We start from the raw sequence: 24405 nt of genomic DNA, 5'->3' as shown, positions 1-24405 counted from the left end.
GGAGCACATTCCCCATGGGAGGATACTCTCTTAGCCAAGAGGCAGGAGGGAGGGCCTAGTCCCTACTCCAAATGACTTGACAGATTTGATGATCTCTCCTGGAAGGCCTCACCGTACCTGTGGGGTGGGGGAGGGCAGATGGGATGAGAGGGGGTCAGGGGACACGGGAGGGAGACGGAACTGGAATTGATATGTAAAATAAGAAAAACTAATAATTAAAAAAGGAAGAAAAAAAAGAGAACCCAAATTCCAATTATGGCAGAACAGGAAAAGAAATCAATGTTCATATAAAGGAATATTATACTTCAGTGAAAATGACTTTACTGTATCTCCAAACAGCAATGTGGATGAATTTCACAAATATAATATTAAACAGAAAAGGACCAGTATATGTGCAGTTCAGTAGGCAGATATGGTGTTTAAACATAGGAAAAGTAAATACTGTCTAATGATTGACAGATATATAAGTAGTAAACAAAACAAAGAAACTTATTACTATAAGTCAGTACCATAGTTAGACCTAAACAGAAGGGGACTGTGATTTGTGAGGAACACACAGGAGCTTTTCCAGTTTTTCCATTGCACTGTTTATCAATCTCATTGAACATAAATAGTTGAAGTGCTCTTCAGCATAGTAAATCTTATATCACTTAAAAATAGTTTGCATAAATATGAATGAAAAAGAGGCAGTAATAAACATACTAGGGTTAAGAATAGCCCGGCCAGCCTGGTCTACAAATGCTTCACAGAGAAGACACACACACACACACACACACACACACACACACACACACACACACACACACACACACACACACACACCCCCAAAGCCTCAGAATTTAACTTCATTTGAGAATGGGGTCTTTGCAGATATAATTAATCAAGTTTTCATTAACCAATTATATGAAATCATAATAGATTAGGGGAAGTCCCAAGTCTGGTGTTCTTATAAAAAGGCAAGTGAAGACACAGTACTACATTTGTAGAAGGAAATGTCATGTGATTCCAGAAGCAGTGATGAGAATGCTATGAGCAAAGGTTTGTCAGCAGGAGTTGGCAGACAAGTGTGCAAAGAATTCTCCCACAGACCCTTAAGAGATAAGGAACCTAGACAACAACTTCCTTTTGTACTTCTACAACTATTAGAAACTATATTCCTGTTGTTCTGTTATAGTAACCCTAGGAAGCCAATTCGTATTTTGCAGTGGGATGTGGAATGATGCTTTAACAAATACCTAAAAATGAGGACTTGGCTTTAGGATTGAGTAATGAGTAAAGGCTGGAAGAATTTTGACATTTTTTCATAATACAAGCCCAAATTTCCTTCAGGAATCCATTGGCAGAAACACAGACTTTTAAAGGCAGTTCTGGTAAAGGGTTAGAAAAAAAGTGAACAGTAAAGAAAGTTCATGCAACCCTAGAGACTCTTCATACATATCTATCTGCATATGTATATACTCATCACAAACACAGTGTTGCTATAGCTATGAAGGTTAGCAGAATTTTTAGAGAGGCCTTAGGAGGAAAGGTGAACAGTGTTGGCCCCTGGAGGAAAGGTGCTTTTTATCATACAGGGTCAGGAATTTGGCTGAACTGGTGTCATGTTATTGGGGGAAAATGTAGCTGAAGAGACTCCAAAGTGAACATAAGGGCTGTTTTCTCTTGATGTTCATAATAAAATCATAACATTAAAGATATAAACTTAAATCTTATTATTAAGGAGAAAGAAACCAGCACTTGATGATCTGGAAAATCCTGGGCCTATCCCCAGACAGCATGCTCTGGAAAAGGGGCCAAAGCTATGGCTAGACAAATTTTTACTGAAGATATTAGGAGGATGACTCATACATTCAATCAGCAGAATCCAGGGATAAAGACAGTATTATACAAGACGGATCTGCAGACAGCCTTGGGTCTAACAGCATGAATCTCTTGACTTCCTCAAGATTGACAAGGCTTCTGAGAATTCTGTACCAGTAAAACCAGTGGCAGCCTGGTAGGAGACAAACACGGGACAAAAGTGAAGGATGATTCCATGAGCAAAGACCCAGTTGCAGAGGCCAGAGAAGGAGCTCAGAACATGACTAAGGAATAAAACTTGCCCTGTTGAGTGATTAACTTGCTTAGTAATCCCTTTATTTCTTCTTTTTCTTGCCTTTTCAGAATGTGGCTGTGTATCCTATGCTTATCCTACCATTACATATTAGAATAGCATGACTTCTTTTTTTCAATTACATTAGTCTCCAGGTAGAAAGAAAGAATTTTTGTTTCAGAATATACTATATTCCGAACCTCATTCACACCTGATTTATGTGATTTAAATGAGATGCGAGAATTTTTGAGTTTATACATAAATGCTATTTGGGGTGGATTATATGTACATAGCATGTACTGGGATGAATCTGGATTTTTTTTTTTTTTTTGAGGCCCGAGGACAGAATGATGTACTATGTTGAACAGAATACCTCTAAAATTTATTTCTACTTGGAACCTCAAACTGGCATTATTTGATAATGTTTATATCAGTGGTTAAATTATTATAAGCCAATACTGGATTAGGGTAAGTTAAAAATCTAATGACTACTATACTCAAAAGGTAACATGAGACACAGAGACAGACAGGGAGAATGTCATTTGGAAGACAGAGGTAGAGGTTGGAATGATGTGTTCACACACATCACAGAATATCAAGGAGCATTAGCAAGGAACACAGGCTAGATAAGGTAAGGTCAGCTATGGTCTTATAGCCTACAGAAAGACTGACTCATCAACTCTTTGATTTGCCTCTCAAACTGTGAAGGAAATAAAATTTCTGTTACACAAAACCAGATCTATGTGAGTTTATTAGAAGCCTTAAATATCTAATATGGTTATAGAAAATTCTTCTACAAATTATATTGGAGAAAAACAAATGGATAGTATACACAACAACACAAATGTACCTCAAAAACTTTTTTGAATTAAGTAGGTCTTATACAAAGAATAGTTACTATATTGTTTTAATTATAAAAGGTTCTAGAATAGGCAAAATTAATCTATACTGACTATACTGAGGAAAAAAATGTAATTTGCCTTTGGGAGAACAGGATGGGAGTCACAGGAAAGAAGTATGATGTGACTCTCTGGAACGATGATAATCTGTAAGATTTGATAAGTGTTAAGTTATGCACATGTACTGATATGCTGGACATGCTCTAATGACTGTGTGTCCATTTTCAACTCAGTGCTAAGTGATGATAGATTGGTAGCCTGCAACTGTCCACAGTGGGAATATGTAGATCGTGAAAAATAGTAGGTGATACAAACCATTGCCTAAAGAGATGATGCATGCTCCTACTAGTTAGTATATCACCATTCAGAAGCATACATTGTCTAGAAATGGGCAAGTGATAAGGTTTGTATATTTAATGACACAAATTTTATGAACACAAAATCAAAATAAATATTTAACTATAGCTAACAATATTCATGCTGATATATTGGGGAGTATACAGTTATATCAACAACTTTTTAAGGATGCACATATAAATAAAATGGGTTGATATGTGTACAGGAGTACTAATCAGATATGTGATGAAAAGGTATATCAATGGAACAATACAGATTGGGATATAATGGGTATTTGTGAAGTCATTTTTGCTTTTCTGCATGATTGTAATTTTTCATTGAAAACAAACATCAGCAATTGTTTTGATGCATATAATCCTGGATCTCTTGGAACTTTGATTTTGATATTTCCTCTTTTAACTGCTACTTATGATATACAGTGAGAGACAAACATCTGAGCACTGTTTATTCAAGCACCTAAAATGCTGAAGGTCCCCCCCCCCACCACATGTTCTTTAGATAGCAGGAGTTTGTACTCAATGGAAACCTGCAAATGACGCAATGGTGATTATGTTAAAGTCCTCAAAGGAAAGGAGAACTGACTGAAGTCACTTGGCAGATAAGGATAGAAGCCAGTACTGGAGTATAAAGATTAGCATTAAGTACTAAAGACTTCCCTATCTCTCAGTGAAGTGGGAAGAAGAGGAGAAGGAGAAAACAGAAGTTACCAGAGTGCAGGAGGAGGAAGCAGATTTGAAAGTTCTTGCTACTTTGAAACTGAACCAAAAGCTATCTTTTAAAAACAATAAAAGAATAGGAAAAAATAATGAATATCTACAATATTCCTGATAAGGAATGAAACAGAGATGGTGAGGGACTAGGAGATATAATGATAGAGGGGTGAGAGACTGAAAGCTTTCTTAAGATAGTTTCAGAGATGAGGAACTCATCGAAGTACTAATGAACAATAAGTTACATGATTTTTCTCAGGTAGTACTTGCAAGGACTGCTAAAGAAAGACAATTAGCTAAGGCTTTTCTAAGGAGCCGCGATACACAGACAAAAAAGCAAAGAGAATGGTTATCTGAGGTTGAATCTAAGTAAGACTAGGAAAGAAGAGGAACTAGGCAAGAGATGAGAGATTGGGAGATTACAAACTAAAAAGGTTAAAAACTAGAGCTATCAATAGTATTAAAGACATGATATACAGATCTAAGAAAGTTCTGAGAGCTGGTAAGGAAAAAAGAGATTGCAACTGAGCTTGGTGGTGCATGCCTATAATCTTAGAAATTCAGAGGCTGAGATCAGTTAATTGCCAAAAGTTCAAGGCCAGCCTGAGCTATATAACAAGTACCAGGCCTGTTAACATTACATGGCAAGATTGTCTCAATAAAGACAAAAATTAACAAAAAAAGATAAAAGATCATGGTCAAAGAGAATATGCTGCAGTTAATTTCAGAAGTATATTTCTAGAAGCAATACATCTTAGTTTTCCATGAATTTCATTTTAAAATGATATTGCACAATTCAAAAGATAATTTTCCTCAAGAGTTGGAGAATACTAGCCTGGTATATAAGAAGGCAGAAATTCAATCTCCCATATTGCAAAGAGAAAAAAAAAAAAAAAACTTCATTTCAAGATATGGTCTTTTGAAATATACACAAGTGTCATCATGGCCAAAGCAGCACTGATTTCTCTGAAGATGGTATATTTAAGAGGTAGTATGGTTAATTAATAACTGTGATCTAGGAAAAGTCACTCTCTTTTGAAGCTCAGTTTGTTATCAGTAAAATAGGTGTAATAGTATCACATTTTATAGGATTATTACCAGAATTAAATGTATCAGTTTGCAAAATAAATGTTTAGCACAATGACTGGCACAAATACACTTTCAGAAAGTATCAGCTATTAGTACTTCTGTTATATCATCCCTCATTCTGTCTATCCCATGAAGCACAGTTATAAAGCCTATCTGGTCAAACTCACAAAGTAGAGTGATAGAATGTTTTTCTGTATATATGTTTGTCTTATTGGTTGATGACTAAACCACTGATTGGCCAGGCAGGAAATAATGTAGCATGACAGATAGTCCCAGTAGCAAACCATAGAGGTCTGGAGGTCTGTACAGACAGGCAGGGAGTGACGTAGCTGGGCAGAATCAAAATATAAGCAGGGGCAAACAGGAAATCACTCCCTTTTCTATGGAAAAGACAGCGTTCTGGCATTCCTGGTAAGCCAAGACCATGTGGAAATACTTAGATTGATAGAAATGGGTTAATATTTAAGACAGAGCTACCAATAAGAAATGCTAATAACAGGCCAACAGTTTCATCACTAATACAGAATCTCTGTGTGTTATTTGGGGCTGACACAGCACTGGGACCAGGCTGGTGGGAAACTGCTCGTAACAGTAGTGTTATGAAACCTGTTGAGAATTATGGTTCACTTGAAGATTGTTAATAATGAACAATAATAGACAGACAGTTAATTGGTTAAAGGACTAGAATCTTAACTAAAGAACTCATTAAATTGCTGAAAGTAGAAGGAAAGCCAAGACTCAACAGCCCATAATCCCAGTATTTGGAAAGTGGAGACAAGAAGATCAAAAGTTCAAGATCATCCTTGGCTACATAGTAAGTTCAAGGCCAGCCTGCACTGCATGAGACCTTTAAAAAATACAAGAAAGAAATAAACAGAAAGAAAAAAGTTATATTATTATATTTGTGATAATTGATTTTGTACAATGATTTCTAGACAATTTAATGTGAAATGGCAGTGTTTTCACATGCAAGGCCAATTGTACATATAATCTATGTGTGCACATATATGTATATAATCAGATGAACATAAATCTTTATCATATGCCGAAAGTAATTCAAAATGGGTTATAGACTTAAAAGTGAGCTGAAACTAAAGTCTTTTAGACCACAGGAGAAAATTGATATGACCTTGAATTAGGAAGAAGTCTTCATGGGATTTAAACCAGAAGTCCTAAAATGCATGTCATTAAAATTTCAGACATCAGAGCTGTGAGCTATGCCATTAAGGCAATGTCAGGAAAAATAGAGTAGGAACCTTTGAAACACCTCTTCCACAAAACAATAACAGAACAAACTCTTAACAATTCTAGAAATCAGTCAAAGGCTTACAACAACTTGGGGACGATTTCTTATGGAGAATAGCTAGGTCTCGCAAGAATAATGAATTTTGTAGTGCTTTAATCTGCCCTACTTCCTGCTTAACCTTAACAGCCTGTGATTTGAAATCAAACAGGGGAAAAAAAACTCCAGCAACAGGACCACCAGTAGAGGGCTGAAAAAACGAAGCAGCAGCCCCTGAAAGTACTATTGCCAGCCTTCAGGAAATTCAAGGGACACTCTTTATTTGAGCAAACTCAAAGCAAGGGATAACAGTCATTTTATCTAGGAACTTACTACGAAAATGTTCATAGGCAATTGCTGAATTTCACAGATACCTGAGGAGGTAGATAACAGAGAAAACACTAGTTAAGAAAAACCTTAAGGCAAAAATCCAGGGAATGAGATGTCCATATAAAGTTCCAAAAAAAAAAAAAAGGTTTAACATATTTCCATACACATGTATAGACTATCTGAAAACTTAGGTTTGTACATGCTCAGAAAAGATCTGAAAAAGCTATACATTGTCACTTTTGATTAACCATGAAGCTTTGTGCAAGCAAGAAAGGTAAGCATTTCCATTTGAGATTGCAAAGTGCATGGCTAAGGGTTGAAGATATTCTCAGCATGCTCACAGAATGCATCAGGGACCACTGGAAAAGTACTGGTTCTAGGCATAATGTTCTAGACACAATGAAAAGATTATACTAAGGTAGAGAACACCATATATTATATGAATCATTTATATAAATGTCCCAAATAGGTAAATCCATAAGGATGGATATTTCCTTGGTGGCTGCCCAGGGTGGGAGTATAAACAAGGACTAATAGCAGTCTGAGGTGATGGAAATGTCCTAAAACTAGATTGTTGTTATGGTTGATGAATTCTGTATATTTACTACAAATCACTGAATTGTGCACTTAAGGAATGAGTTTTATGGTATGAAGTAAATGCTAACTCAATAAAGTAGAAAAAAATGACTCAAGTCTATGTTATAAAAGCTTACTCTTTCCCAAATGTAATAATATAAATACGATAGAGGTAAAATGATGGCAAGAAAGCAATTCTGGAATGCTAGAGTGAAACCTCTAAAAATCTATGTCCTAAAAGCAAAAAGAACATTGGCAAAAAAAAAAAAAAAAAAAAAAAAAGGACAAAATCAATTTTGGAAATAAATTAAATGCTTGCAATAAAACATGGAGCAGTGTTTTAAGAAAAAGTAAGATTAGTAAGGTTTTTAGCATTTCAAGTTTCCATAATCCCATCTTTTACTCTCCAGTTTCACAGCTCTCCCCACCCCCAAATTACTGCCATTGCAGAAGCAATGTGGCTTAACCTAAAGGGGCAGAACAATTCTAGAGCATAACAAAAAGCTCTATCTTCAGAGAATCTGTACTAGTTCATGTGCTTGGTACCTATAAGGTAAGCTACATTCTGAGGACTTGACTATCTTTGACATGACTGACATCCCACACTGTAAGAATAGTTCATTCTTAGGACATTTGCCAAAATTAATTGGTGGGGACTATATCACAGTACCTGCCTGAGATGGAGAATAACAAGGAGCAAACAAAAAGATCCTGCAGAGTATCGAGACATCCCTTCCAGGATGGAGGGAGCAGGGAACATGAGTGCCCACCCCTGAGAAGCTATTGGCAGTTAATGGCTATTAAGGGAGGAAGTCATTTTTCTTAAAGGGTGTGGTCCCCGGTGGATTGCTTATGCTCCAGTGGCCAGTTTAGGGTTATTAAAGTAAGGGTTATTATTAAAATGGGTTATTAAAAATAAGGTCATGGAGACAGGAAGGGTAAGATGTGGGGATGGAGTACAGGAAGGATAGAGGGGAGGAAGGGAGGGACAGGTATGATCAAATATACTGTATACATGTATGAATTTCTCAACGAATACATAAATAAAAATACAAATTTAGAGACTTAAAGGAAAAATGGGCTTTGAAAAATTCAGGTATGTTCCCAAGAATCTGGAAGGCAATGAGAACACACAAAGCGGTGTGTGTGCACAGGACAGCTGGGATCTGAGATGACTCTAATACTCACTTTGGGCTGACGGAAAGGTTTTGCATGAGTAGAAGGTGAAGTATAATGAAGAGGGGTCAAGTGTTTAAGTACTGAAAGAGTGTTCCAAGCTACATACACGTGGATCCTTAAGCAAAGCATGATAGACATTCTGGCCCAAGACACCTGAAGAGACTCTCTTTGATCACTGGAGAACTACTTTGTTGTTAAGGAAGCAGAGAGAAGACATACTTTTCAGAATTAAATACAAAGGAAAATTACTGAACAGTGACCTCAACAAATCCATGGGGTAGTGATGATGATGGATTAATTTTAAGAATTACCACATTATACTAATTAAAATCTCTAATTTTCAACAAAAATACAACATAGCATAAAGAAAGAGGAAAGCATGACATTTGTCCAGGAAGAGAAAATTAACAGAAGCATGTTTGTTTGGTTAACTAGACTAAAATTTAAAACAGCCATTCTAAGTTCCTTAAACAACTGAAGGGAAAATTCAGACAATCTGATAAAATAGACACTAAAAGTAAGCAGAGTAAACAAAAGACCCTAGTGGGACTTCTGGAGTTGCACGTAAAGTAACTGATATGCACAGAACTTAAGAGATTTGAGCTAGCAAAAGAAAGCATCTACAAACTTAAAGATAACCCCACTATCTTCTCCTCAGAGGACAATAACCCATTCTGGGAAGGACAAACAAATAAGGACAAGGAAAAATGAACAGCCTGAGAGGATAAAGCAGATGATTAACCCCCTCAATCACAGGAGTCTCAGAAGTTGAAAAGAGTGAAGAAAAAACATTTCAAGAAAGAAACACTGATAACATCACCAAAATGATGGAAAACATTAATCTACACATAACAGACACTCAACAGAATTAAAGGAGAATAAACTCAGAGATATACACCTAGATATATACAACCAAACTGCCAAAGGAGAATGCAAAGTGTTAATATTTTTTGTTTCTACACATGTGCATATGTTACATGTATGTGTTCATGGGAGGGTTACTTGTGTTAGAGGGTTTGCACATACACATAAGTGAGCATACATGGATTAGACACAGGAGCCATCCACTTTGCTTTTTAAGACAGGATCTCTTACCAGTCTCAAGATCTTCTAGAAGGCTAGGCTGACTAGGCAGTAAGGCTCAGAGATCCACCTACCTTTGCTTCTCCAGCCCTGGAACTGCAAACATGTGCCACTATGCTCAGCTTTGTTCTGGGGTTTAAGCTCAAGTTATTGTGTTTATATGGCAAGCACTTTATTGACTAAGCTATCTCTCCAGCCCAAGAATGAATCTTTAAAACAGCAAATCAATGGAAGAGACTCATCATAGAAAGGGATCCAAGGAAAATAACAACTGACTTACCAGGTATCAGAGAGGCCAAAGGCATATTCAATGTGCTGAAAGGAAAATGCTGTGAACCAAAAGATTTCATCCATCAAAACTATTCTTCAGCAGAGAGAGGGGTAAGAAGAACTAGTAAGTAACTGGGAAATGACTATGATTAAAATCTGATACATACATATAAGAAAATGTCATAATCAACCTCAGTATTTTGAAAATATAATATATGCTAATACATGTTTATAAAAATTATAATTAACAATGGAAGAACAAATTCTCAGATAAAGAAGTCATTACCAGAAGACAAGAAAAAAAAACCATTTAGGCCAAAATAAATAAATAGTGCATAGTAACTCAGATTCACAGAGAGAAAAAGCACTCATAAAATGGATTCTACAGGTAAACATTAAACATGGTATTAATGTCTTTTCCTTTGTAACTATTTTTTCATCCTATAAAGCAGTAATTACAAAACTGCAACTGTACTTGATGTTATCTGTATGATAATAGTACAAGTAAAGAGAACAGAAACATACCACATTTTAGATACAGTTAAAACTAAGTTGCCATTAAAGGAAGCAGTCAAAGTGTCACTATTTGCAGATGATATGATAGCATACATAAATGACCCCAAAAATTCTACCAGGAAATTCCTATAACTGATGATAAACACCTTTAGTAATGTGGCTGGATACAAGATTAACAAAAAAGAATCAATAGCCTTCCTATATACAAACAATAAACAGGTGGAGAAAGAAATCAGGGAAACAACACCCTTCACAACAGCCCTAAATAACATAAAATATCTTAGTGTTACTCTAACCAAACAAGTGAAAGACCTATATGACAAGAACTTCAAGTCTTTGAAGACAGAAATTGGAGGAGATATCAGACTTGAATGTACAGATTCAACATAAGCCCCATTAATAGTCAAACACTATTCTTTACAGACATTGAAAAAAATTCAATTCCATGTGGAAAAACAAAAACCCCAGGATAACTAAAACAATCCTGAATAATAATGGAACTTTTAGAGGTATCACTATTCCTGATTTCAAGCCCTATTACAGAGCTTCAGTAATAAAAACCATATGCTATTAGCACAAAACAAACAGGTGGATCAATGGAATCAAATCAAAGGCCCAGATATAAACCCCCACACCTACAGACACCTGATTTTTGACAAAGAAACCAAACTTATACAATGGAAAAAAGACAGCATCTTCAACAAAGGGTGCTTGTATAAGGATGTTGGCAAGGAGAAGAATGCAAACAGATCCATATCTATCACCCTGCACAAAACTCAAGTCCAAGGGAATCAAAGACCTCAACATAAATCCAGATACATTGATCCTGATAGAAGAGAAAGTGAGAAGTAGCCTTGAACACATTGGCACAGGAGACCACTTCCTGAACAGAACACCAGTAGCACAGACACTAAGATCAAAATTATAATTAATAAATGAAACCTCATGAAACTACAAATCTGTAAGGCAAACAATATCATCAATAGGACAAAATAGCAGCCTACAGAATAGGAAAAAATCTTCACTAAGCCCACATCTGACAGAGGATTAATTTCCAAAATATGTAAGAACTCAAGAAAGCAGATATAAAAAAGAAAAACAAAAACAAAAAACAAATAACCCAATCAAAAATGGGTTACAGATCTAAACAGAGAATTTTCAACAGAGGAAATTCAAACAGCCAAGATACACTTAAAGTAATGTACAACATCCTTAGCCATCAGGGAAATGTAAATCAAAACAACTCTGAGATTCCATCTTACACCTGTCAGAATAGCTAAACTCAAAAACATAAATGACAGCTTATGCTCAAGAGGATGTGGAGCAAGGGGAACATTCCTTTATTGCTGATGGGAGTGCAAACATGTACAGCTGCTATGAAAATCAGTATTGCATTTTCTCAGAAAAATGGGAGTCAATCTACTTCAATACCCAGTTATACCAATCTTGAGCATATACACAAAGGATGTTCAATCATACCACAAGGATACTAGCTCAACTATGTTCATAGCAGCTTTATAGCTGCTTTATAGCCAAAAACTGGAAAAACTCCAGATGTCACTCAACAGAAGAATGAATAAAAAAAAAATGTGGTACTTTTACAGAATGGATTATTACTCTGCTGTTAAAAACAACGACATCAAGAAATTTGCAGGAAAATAAATGGAACTAGAAAAAAAATCATCCTGAGTAAGGCAATCCAAAAAGACAAACATGGTATAAACTTACCTATAATTGGATATTAGCTGTAAAAGACAATCATGCTACATTCCACAGACCCCAAAAAAAGCAAAGTAACAAGGATGGCCCAAGGGGTAATGTTTGGATCTCCCTAGGAAGGGGAGATAGAAAGATTTCGAGGGTAGAGTGGGAGTGGATGGGGAAGGGAAAAGGAGTGATCAGGGGAAAATGGGGTGAGTACTAGAAAAAGATGATTGGAAAGGGGGGCATCTCAGGTGAGGTAGAAATCTAGGGCAGTGGAAACTACCAGGAAACTACAAGGCTGACCCCAGCTAAGACTCCTAGCAATAGGGGATACATAATCTAAACTGGCCCTCTCCTATTACCAATGAAGGACTGAGACACCAACCCAGCCACATAACCTTCAACCTACAATTTGTCCTGCCTACAAGATATGCTGGGGTTTACCTTTAGGTGGCACACAATTTGTCGGAGTGACCAACCACTAACTAATCTAGCATGAGATACATGCCACAAGAGGGTGCCCACCCCGATACTACTTGGAGCAACAGAACCCAGAGTCTCAACGGCCCAGAGGCCTAGGATAGAGCCAAACACAACTTGCAAAACAAAAGAAGTCAGTGCAACGATGTCTAATGATATTCTGCTATACTCATAGAATGGTGACCAGCCCAACTGTCAACAGAGAAGTGTCATCTAGCAACTGATGGGAACAGAGGCAGAGATCCATAACCAAACATTCAGCAGAGCTCAGGGAATCCTGCTGAAAAGGGGGAGAAAGGATTTTAGGAGTCAGAGAGGTCAAGGAGACCACAAGAAAACCCACAGAAGCAACTACATCTGGGCTCATAGGGACTCACAGAGACTGAACCAACAACCAGGGAGGAGTCTGCATGGGACTGACCTAGGTCTTCTGCGTATATGTTAGGGTTATGTAGCTTGGTCATCTTGTGGGACTCATAAAAGTTGGAGCAGGTGCTGTCTCTGACTCTATTGTCAGTTTTTAGGACCCTACTCCTTATACTGGGTTGCCTTGTCCAGCCTTAATATAAGGTGAGGTGCCTAGCCTTACTGCAAATTGATAGACAATATTTGATTGATATCCTGGGAAGCCTGCCCTTTTATGAACAGAAATGGAGAAGTGGATAAGGGGTGGCAGGGGTAGGGAGATTCACTGGAAGGAGAGGAAGGAGTGGAAATAGCAGTAAGGATGTAAAAAATACAAATAAAAACCATTAAAAAAATTAAATTGTCATTACTGCAAACAAATGTGTCTAATCTGTTAGTTGTAATCCTTAATTCCTAATGACATTCTATTGTCATAAGAGAAATATTGTCCAACAACTGACAGGAGCAAATGCAGAGACCAATAGAGAAACACTAGTTGAAGCCAGGGGAACCCCACATAAGAAGAGGAGGAAGGCTGGGCAGTAATGGTGCACACCTTTAATCCTAGCACTCAAGAGACAGAGGCAGAGGCAGGCAGATCTTTTTGAGTTTGAGGCGAGCCTGGTCTACAAAGCTAGTTCCAGGGCAGCTAGAGCTACACAGAGAAACCCTGTCTTGAAGAAAAAAAAAAATAAAAATAAAAATAAAGTGGAGGAAGGGCTATAAGAGCTAAAAGGGTCAAGGATACCACAAGAATATAACCCACAGAATCAACTAAGCAGGGCTCATAGGGACTCACGGAGACTGAAGTGACAAATGCAGACCCTGTAAGGGTCTGAGCTAGTCCACTGCATATATGTTATGGTTGTTAGCTTACTGTTCTTGTAGGGCTCCTAACAATGAGTGGAAGATACATCTGTCTCCTTTGCCTGCTCTTGGAACCCTTTTCCTCCTACTGGGTCAGCTCATCCAGCCTTGTTATAAGGGTTTGTGCCTAGTTTAATTGTAAATTGTTATTATATATCCTGTTGATAACACTGGGGGACCTGTTCTTCTTTGTTTTAAGGGAAATGGGGAGGTGCTGGGAGAAGTAGAGGTAGGGAAAACTGATTTCAGGATGTAAAGTATGTAAGGAATAAAAAAAGACAATTGGTAATGGAATAACAAACATACACACCCTGATGGGGGTGAATGGTGAATCAAAAATAATTAAAATGACATACTAGACAAAAGTAATTCCATAAATGATATAAATCCTATCTTATCAAAATAACCTAATACATTAAAATAAACAAACTAAAAACCTTAATCAAAAAGACATGAGAAGCTACATCCAACGTCTCAATAATATGGTAATAATATTGTTGCCTAAATAAGACCTGCATGATACAGTCACTAGCTGACATGCCAAAATTTGTAACACTAAACAGGCATGGTACATAAACACACACACACACACACACACACACACACACACACACACATACACACACACACACACACACACACCAATTAAGTATGTTTGGATATAAATGTTGTACAACACTAAAAGGACTGATCAGGTTCTGTATATAAAGAAACACACACAAAAACATACACACATGTAGTCATGAATTTAAGAGGAAATGGAATTTAGTTTTGAGCTACTCATCTGGTAGAATTATGTATTTTTGCATAATTATGAATTTCCTTTGTCTTATTAATATTAATTTTCTACTTTTATTCCATTTAAAATAGAAATAGTGAATGGATATCTTTCCTTTTTCTTCTCTTGGTGACAAAATTTCAGTCTTTCGCCACTCTTATAATATTAAGTATTAACATAAATATGAGCATATATCTTCTGAAAGGAATGTGAAGGTTAGTAAGTGGGGAAGAGGATACTCCTTTGAATAACTGGTGCTCAAGCAAGAAAAGACAATCTCACTCTAGATCTCATGTTATAAAAATACGACGTCAAAAGGGATTATAGATCTAAATATAAAATGTGCAATTATAAAACCATAAGAAGAAAATACCAGAGAAGGTCTTCTACATCAACAGGTATTAAGCTGAGTTCTTAAATCTTTCACAGCCATATGTCTGCACATAAAACTGATAAACGCGACAAAAGTTCAAAGCATTTTCTCTGAGGAACAAGATCTAGATAATAAAAGCTAGAAGACACAGTTGAAAGAACTAAAAAAAAATCAAAAATGACACAAATAGCAAGTAAGCACCCATGATCATTTAGAAGACCGTTAAATCCTCACTAGCCGAAGCTCTCTATAGATTCAACTCATTCCCTTATAAACTGTCAATGATCTGATTTTGTAGAAATAAAACAGTATATTCTAAAATGCACATGGATTCTTAAGGGACTACCAAAACAATCAAGACAATGAGAAAAAAATACCATAGTACAGATTATTACTTCCTGATTTCAAAGCTTACAACAAAAATTAAAAGAGCATGTCACATTCCAGATGTGGCGGTGCACACCTTTAATTCCAGCACTCTGGAGGCAGAGGCAGGCAGATCTCTGTGAGTTTGAGGCCACCCTGGTCTACAGAGTGAGTTCTAGGACAGCCAGAACTACACAGAGAAACCATGTCTCAAAAAGAGGAAAAACACAAAAGAAAACAAACAACAGCCTGCTATTGGCATAACGCCAGACACATATACCACTAAAGAGCCCAGAAATAAACTCAGAAATAAACTCTCATCCATATGGTAAATGATCTTTGAACAGAGCAGTAAGACCATTCACTGCAGAAAGAACAGTCTTCAAAAAATGTCCCTGGGAAAATTGAATGGCAACAAGTGACAGGATCCTTATCTTAAGCCATATGCAAAAATTAAGTCAAAATGGATCAAAGACCTAAACAGAGCAAAAACTCAGAAGGTAACATAGAGGAAATGCTTTTTTATATATTGGATTTGGCAATGACTTCTTAGATATGCTAACATAAGCATAAAGGAAGAAAAATGATAAAACACCATGCATTAATGTATACTATAAAGGGTAAAAAACAAACACAGAGCAAGAGAAAATATTTACAGATTATGTATCTGAGAAGTGATTAATATTTAGATACTTTCATGGATATTTATTCATAGAAGATACATGACCAAATAGTATATGGAACAATAAACAGCAGCACATATTAGGGAAATGCAAATCAAAACTAGAAGGAGATATATCATGCTCTTTAAAGTAGCAATTATCCAAAAAGAGAAAACCCCCAAAATAACATGTGATTCTGAGAATTTAGAAAACTTGGAACTTTTGTGCATTGCTGGTAGGAATGTAAAATGACTGTCTGTATAGAAAACAGTAGGTAGGTTCATCAAAATCTAAACAGAATTATTATAAGATCCAGCAATTCCACTTCTGTGTATGTACATTAAGAACTTAAAGCAGATATCAAACATTTGTACACCAATGTTCACATCAGCATTATTCACAATAACTACAGCATGGAAGTAATGGAAGTATTCACTGATGAATGAATTGAGTAAACAAAGCAGTATGTATATACAATGGAATATTATGCAGCCTTAAAAAGGAATGGATTTCTGACACATGCTACAATATGAATGAGCAAGGAAGACATTTACTCTAAGTAAAATAACCCAATCATGAAAGATAAATATTGCATGATTTTATTTACATGAGTTACACAAAGTGGTCAAATTCATGAAAAGTAGAAAGGAGGTTGCTAAAAGGCAGAGGGTATGAGGTAAGATAAAGCTTTTAATGTGCATAACTTAAAAGTTCTAGAAAGGGGTGGTGCTTATAGTTACAGAATATGAATATACTTAACACCACAGAAGTAAATACTTAAATGGTTAAAATAGTAAATTTTATGTTATGTAAATTTTATCACAATTAAAAACATACTGCTAAGAGAATGAGATGACAAGCTTCAGACTGTGAAAAAATATTTGTAAAGCACATATCTGATGGAAGACTGTGTTTAGCATATATGAAGAAATCTCAAAAGTCATTAGGAAGGAAAAACAATCCAATGATAAAATGGCAAAGATGTGAACAGAAACTTTAGCAAACAGGATATAATGATGGCAAAAAAAGCACATGGAAAGATAGATGCTCAGCATCATTAGCCAGAAGAAAAGGCACATTAAAACAACAAGGCATCACTTCACACCTATCAGAACAATCACAATAAATACTGACAATACCAAATGCTGACAAAGATGTAGAGCAAGTCAACTCTCATACACCATTGGTGGGAATGCAAAATGGTACAGCCACTCTGGAAAATGGTTTGGCAGTTTCATATAAAGTTAAATGTGCACTTACCATATGACCCAGTAATCCCACTTCTAGATATTTACCTTAGAGAAATAAAAACTTATGTTCACATAAAAACCTGCACAAGAATGTTAATATCAATATCATTCATAAAGACCATAACCTGGAAAAACCCAAATCCACTTCAATACATGAATGGATATGGATATCCATACAATGAAATGGGACTCCACAAAAATGAATGAGTTATTGATATAAACAGCAACTTGGATGAGTCTCAAAAGCATTATGCCGAGTGAAAGAAGCCAGCCTCACAAGGTTACATACTGCATGATCCCATTTACATGACAGTCTCTAAAATATAAAGCAGAAGTAATGGAGATAAGTGATTTCCAGGAAGTCGGGGGGCATAATGGCAGTGACTCTAAAGAGGGAGAGTATGAGACTTTGCCTGAGTGATGGAGCTGCTCCCTCGCTTGATTGTGGTGGTGGATAAATGAAATCTACATGATATATACAATTCACAGAATTGTACAACAAAAAAGGCCCCATGCAATTTTACTGTAAGTTCATTTCAAAATAAAATGATAGTTATAATCATCATCATCAATAGTTATACTGATTACTGATATTCAGAATTATTTGTGCAATGGGATCTAAAATTCAGCAAGGACAATGTATGTCTGGTACAATAAAGCTATAGAAGTAAAAACAAAACTAAATGTAAAATCTTGACAACTTCTACTAACTTCTCTCTTTAATATTTCATATAAGGACAATATGTTTTCTCTAGATGATTTCCTACAAACATTGTCATATAGTGAATATGGAATTAAATAAGTGCTCAAATTAGAAGTCTGGGACCCTAGTTTACATTCCTAAATCTAACACTGTAAGAAAACTCTCGACTTGCCTTTTGTGCCTAATTTTATCTTCCTCTTCATTGAGGTCATGTACTTGTCTGCACTTGTCTTTTTGTGGTATGCTGTGAAGGTTTAAAGCAAGGAGTTTCAAAGATAGGAAACAGAACAGAGACACACACCCCCCACCCCCACCCCAATAGCAGGTACTGCTCTGATTTCCAGGTATAATCTCACTTAATCCTAACACCTCCACATCGCAGGTACTATTGATTTCGCATTTCACAGAGAAAGAACTGAAGGAAGTATAGAGAGGTAATGTGATCAGCATTTCACAGCTAGTAAGTGGGGGAGCCAGGTTTTTCCCAGGCAGTCTCCTTCCAGAGCCTATGTTCATAGTCACCATGCCATAATGTCTCTCTCCACAGAAAGCTGTTTGTTTGTTCCTTCCTCCCTTACCATTGTCCTGGCACCTGTATAGCTTATCTGTAACACACCACTAAATCGCTTGTACGACTTTAACATATAGACCCAGTTCTGACTTCTCTCCTCAGCTTCACTGCATCCAACATTCCTGCATCAATATCTGCATTGCTAATCCCGCCATCTTCACAAACTGTCTGTTTAAATGAAACACACCATTCTCCTTAAGAATGTCCCCTAATGACTTAACTTTTACCTACTAAGTTACACAGCTTTGAAATATCTGAGTTATCTCGCCATATTCCTCCAGTTCCACAGTTGTCATTCCAGTCTAGATGTTGATAACTCCATGACTTCAATGCCATTCTGTGTCCTCTTTCTAACTCTTTCTTAGATACACCACATTAATCATTTCCAAATACAGCTCTTCTCATCTTACTATCTTTAAACATATTAACTGAACAAACTAACTCCATATACCTCTGCATTATTAAACAAGCCAAGAATTCTGAGCTACCTTTGCAAGCTGATCTCTTAAAATTCCCCCAATTAACAACATTCACACCAACCTCTGCAGCCGAAATGCTACCCCCTCTCCTGTCTAATAGATAGGGTTAAAAGAGTGTTTAAATCTTACCTCTTCTGAAACCTTCTTTAGTCACACAATTAAACTCTGAACTTCTATGGCACTGAACCAGTATATCTAGCATTACTGCTAAAGGCTGTATGTATGCATCATCAAGCTGACTATTACAAGGTTAAGAACCATTTCTTAAACCGTTTCTGTGTACCTTCCACCATGCTGAGTAAAAGTAGCTGCAAATGAATTCTTCCTGGCTAGGACATGCTGTTTATGTATATATTTTCCATCACTTTACAGTTCAGTCTAAAGACCCATCACAGTCTCACTATGGTTCCCTTTCATGTGTCAGATGTTATTCCCTGCCATACTCTGCTTCACTGCCACACTGAACTTCTCACTGTTCCCTATACACAGCAGGGCCTTTCATAGTATCCATGCTCCTATCCATTCTCTGGCTGTAATGTCCTTTTCCCTTTACATAAAAAGAAATGCCTGTTGCTCTGTTAAGGTAGTATATATGTCAACTTCTGACTCCCCCCAACTAGATTCGGATTCTGTGGCATTTCATTAAACTCTTTATAACACTTTTAATGGTGTCATGCAAGTAACTATACACATACTTGTGTCACTCAGGGGACTATATATTTCTCAAGAGTAGTAACATCTTGTCTTTCACTAATTCCCCACATCTAAAGCCATGATGTTAAATGCTAAAGTCAATAAGGATCCCATACCTTGGTAATAAAGAGCCTTAAGGAAGGAGTGACGATCAGTTCCCTGAAATAATGACTTTTCAATTTCCATTTCTCGCCGGGTCAGTTGCTTGCTCTTTGAAAACCTCTGTGGCAGGCAAAGGATGCGCTGGCGCTCCGAGATCCTTTCTTCAATATCCTGAAGCCGTTGCTGTATTGCTTCAGGAGTTGCCCTCAGCTTTGTCTTCTGAAACCAGGGAAATTAGATGATTTTCATCAAAAAGCACAAAAGGAAATCTGAGATTTCACATATGAAAAAAGATGAGAAAGTCGCAGAAATTAGAAGTGTTCATGTAAGCTTTAGTTAAGGGTTAGCCAACAACTTCTCCTTAGCCAATGTTTCTCTCTTCAAAATAAAAGAAGATTCAAATTCAAGGCTCAGTTTCATGAACTAAAACTAAAAACAAAAAGGTTCTTGATGATAAAAGGAAGCCATGATCACCATGCTGGGGAGTTCAGCTGTGTCTACCTACAATAGATCATCCCAGCAGGACTGGTTGGTGGTTTACAAACCCCAGCATAGAGGCACACAGTGGGCATGAGATTTACCCTAGGAAGGGCTTATGGCTATGGGAAAGCCTGCATTGGTTTGGGTAAGGCTTTCCAGGTACAGCTCATTGCAGGAGGAGTGCCCACACTCCTGTAGACAGCCCTTTACCTAGGTTCTGTAAGGAAGATCAATAGAGTTATTGGTCCTCCAGAGTAAACTTTGGCAGAACTGTGCCTTAGTTTGTAGGTTTGTTGTTGCTTTAAGTCTCCCTTAGGGAAGGAATTTTTTCAACAGAGGCACACACATACATAAATGAAAATAAATAAATCTTTCCAAGAATATAGTTGTCTTACCTTTTCACCTGAAACATGGCTTTTCCAGATCATTATTTCTGTTTCATTGAGACCTAGTTCCCTGAGAGAAGCAGTTTCTTGATCTTTTTCATGTAGTGTCTGGAACTGGGACAAAGTCATTGTCCCAGCCACTTCCTTCCCAAAGGGCTTGTACATAGTACCCGGGGCAAAGCTCTCTCTCTTAGAGATACATCTGCAAAACAAAATAAGAGCATAAGAACCTCTTGTGGTTACAATTCACAGTAACCACATTACAATTGAGATGGGGCCTCCTATTACAAGGGGTCCAGTGAAGCTCATAGGCAAAGTCTCTCCTACATTCTTTTGCCAGGGTGAAGCACCATGGCAACAAAATGGAATTCCATAAACAGCCCCCAAATATCCAGGACTAATAAATGACTAAATTAACAAAGTTTACTGAGTACCTGCTATGCATTAGATGCTATGTTCTGCACTGACAGTTAACAGTTAAAAAAAAAAATCAAAGGGCTAGAGAGATGGCAAAACAATTAAGGGCTCTTATTGCTCTTGCAGAGGACCTGGGCCAGTCCCCAGTTCCCAGCACCCACACGGCAGCGTACAACCACCTCTAACTCCAGTTCCAGAGGATTGAAAACCCACTGGCTTCTGCAGGCAGTGGCACACATATGGTTCACATAACTACCCCTCCCCCCCCCCAACACACACACACACACACACACACACACACACACACACACACACACGCAAAATAAATCTTCTATAAAAAAATATCAAAAGAACTGCCACCAATATAAAGAATAGCAGAAGGGAGGCAATAGGAAATGACCATATAAAACTATAAATGCCAGGTTAGGGGAAACGCAGGGTGCTATACTAGGACACAGTAAAAGTACTTGGTCCAGGCTTACTAAGATATAGGAAGCTTCCTACAAAAAGACATAAAATCAAAATCTGACCCATATAAAGTGATCCTCCAGAGACAGTGGTTCTGTGAGAGTGGAGTGCTCCCATCAGACTTTAAGAGGGATGTATAACCTTCCAGTGAGGGTCTATTATAATCTCCCTATTTACAAATCAATACTCACTCTTCAATGGAGACAGAGGTATCAAGTTGATGTTGAAGGAGGCTCTTCAGCTGCCTCTCACCTTCTGTTTCCAGCTCCTCCAGGACATGCTCTTCATTCTTCACACAGCTATTTACCCTGGAGCAGATGTAAAACACAGACACAAACACACACATGTACACACACATACACACACAAACAAAAACAAAGGGAAAGTAGAAGAGACATGTAATATAAAAATATAATCTCCTCATTTATATTACCTATCAGTAATCCATTTGTTCAAAGACATTTCAACATTCCACTGCCCTGAGTGTTCATTATACAAACATTTACTAAATGCCTATGTACACAACATGCACTGTGCTTGTACTGGCTAGTTTTATGTTAACTAACACAAGCCAGAGTCATTTTGGAAGAGGGAACGTCAGTTGAGATAATGACCCCACCAAACTGGCCTATGGTGCACTATTCTTCATTGGTAATTAATACATGAGGGCCACACTGTGTGTGGTGCCACCCCTGGGCTGGTGGTCCTGAGTACGATAAAAAAGCAGGCTGTAAGCAGCTTTTCTTCATGGCCTCTGTATCAGATTCTGCCTCCAGGTCCTGCCCAGTTTGAGTTCCTGCCCTGACTTCCCTCAGTGATGGGCCATGATCTCAGAGTTGTGTGCATGTGCCTACAAAAGAGAAGGGATCTGAATAAATGATGATAGAGAAACATGCCCACATTAGTAAAAGTTTGCAGAAGAAACTGGTAAATGGGAACGATAGTTAAAAAATTCTAAAATACCTTACTTTGGAACTAAGGCTTTAAAAAATCTTTTTAAGCCTTTCTATCTTTATTATTTAGAATCCCAAACAGTTATTGCTAAATTTAATTTTTAAAAATGAATAAGCATATCAACACACATGAATCTACAGGAAAAATGTTGTGTTAAAAAGCTTGCTACAGAAAAAAAAGACACTATGCTTCCATTTATATACAGCTAAAACCAGATGAAACTAGAATATTTTGTTCAGGGATTAAACTCATATGTGGAAACTATATTAAGAAACAAAACAAAAATAAGGCATGGGAATAATTGGTGCAAAATCCTAGCTAGAAGGGGCAGGAGGAGCAATCCGGGAAGAGCCAGGAGGGCTTTTTAAAAGTTTGTATGTGAATGATGTCCTACAGCTTACATCTGTACAGAAATCAGATCTTCATGATTCTTCTTTAAGCTGTACATTTCACGTATGAGGCACGCCATCACAGAATAATTAAAATGTGGTTTTTAATTAAGGCAGGGGAAAATCCAGGAAACGAAGAAAGCAGAGAGCATTCCTAAACATGTTAGTTGTGCTGCACTGCTCCAGAGTGAACATTGTCCTGCCGAGTGAATACAAAACTAAAACGGATGCTTCTGAAGGAGTACTGTCTTGTCAATAAGTGTGAAGCTCTAGGTCTCAAGGAGGACCACCTCGGGTTCAAAGAGCCATTTACTTCAGAACCGGCAGGGGAAACACATTGAGCCGGTTTTTGTGCTGAATTTGGAGAAAGAAACTACCACTCTCTAACTTTAAGATCTGAAAGCATGACCCTGTTTGGCGATCTCACTAAGTCTTTTAAATCCAAACGATGTAAGCGCCCGCCCTGAGACCCTCCGGAGGCTGAGAACCAGAGCACCGGCCAGGGAGGAGCTGGCTTGCAAGTCTCCAGAGCTAGGAATGTGATAGCCAAGGCAGCTCCACAGGCCTCTGCCCCGAGGGAAGCATTCCTAATGAAACCGGCCTGGCCGCAGCCCTTCCAGAGCTTCACCCAGAGACTTGTCCGGCCGGCCTTCCCTTCTCCATTCTCCTTTGTCTTCGCGCTAGAGAGAACCCGCCCCTCGAGAACATGACATATCCCAAACAAACGGAAAAAGCCATTTTCAAAAAGTGAAAGATGAAAGTTGCCGCCTGAAACTCGGACATGCCCTTACCTCTTCATGTTTCCGCAGGCCCCCAACTTGGGCAAACAGGCCCCAGACCTCAACTCCCAGAAATCTATGCGGCAGACTTGAAGGCCGTGGAGGTGAAGCTAAGAACTCTGGGAATTGTAGTAAAGAAGAACCATGTGGCGATGGCTCGAGAAGGCAGGTACTGGGTGACTGTAGAGTGTAAATTAAGAATTTCTAGTACAGGTTAAAGATAACATCAAAAATATAAACCTCATGAACCTAGGGTTCACCTTTGGCTTCTTGACTCTTCCCCTGAGTATCAATAAATCCTAGATCTTCTCTAAATTTCTTCAAATTTGTTCTTGTCAACAAGGCTTCTCTTTCAAGGATTTATTTGACCTATCTGCTGTTTCCAGTGAAGCCTATGGTCTGACCACACAACTAGCACTAATGTTTTTCTCTTATCCATAACAGATCCTTCTGGGTTCCCTTAATTCAAAGTCAGAATCAGTATATACCCAGGCATTTGAATATTTCATTGCTGAATATATTGAATCAAGAGTTAGATATTGTAGGAGCTAGAGAGAGATGGCCCTTGTTTCTTCCAGGGAATGCGAATTCAGTTCCCACAGAGCTGCTCACAGCTGTCTGTAACCGCAGTTCTGAGGATCCGATGCCAGTTTCTGGGACAACAGGTACATACGTGGTGCACAGACATACATGCAAACAAAACATGCATACACGGG

The 24405-nt window shown here is 37.6% G+C and overlaps 1 protein-coding gene across 2 annotated transcripts in view; it reads right to left on the bottom strand.

Annotated features, from left to right (window-relative positions):
• Rbm41 (RNA binding motif protein 41) overlaps positions 1–23776 on the bottom strand; it is a 40783-nt gene extending 17007 nt beyond the window's left edge. Inside the window, exons 1-5 of one of the 2 annotated variants that reach the window (XM_051178911.1) lie at positions 23702–23776; positions 21759–21875; positions 20692–20884; positions 19831–20035; positions 18144–18215 (exon numbers count right to left, since the gene is read on the bottom strand). In XM_051178911.1, the coding sequence (XP_051034868.1) occupies positions 18144–18215; positions 19831–20035; positions 20692–20884; positions 21759–21875; positions 23702–23709 (595 nt within the window). In that variant the 5' untranslated portion in view covers positions 23710–23776. The remainder of the gene's footprint in view (positions 1–18143; positions 18216–19830; positions 20036–20691; positions 20885–21758; positions 21876–23701) is intronic. The other variant, XM_051178912.1, reaches the window with a different exon arrangement.
• Between the last annotated feature and the right edge of the window lie 629 nt (positions 23777–24405).

Source organism: Phodopus roborovskii, unplaced genomic scaffold (assembly GCF_943737965.1).
Source record: "Phodopus roborovskii unplaced genomic scaffold, PHOROB, whole genome shotgun sequence".
Taxonomy (NCBI): Eukaryota; Metazoa; Chordata; class Mammalia; order Rodentia; family Cricetidae; genus Phodopus; species Phodopus roborovskii.
Note: the sequence above shows the minus strand (reverse complement) of the source record. Positions and strands in the feature narration are given on the sequence as shown.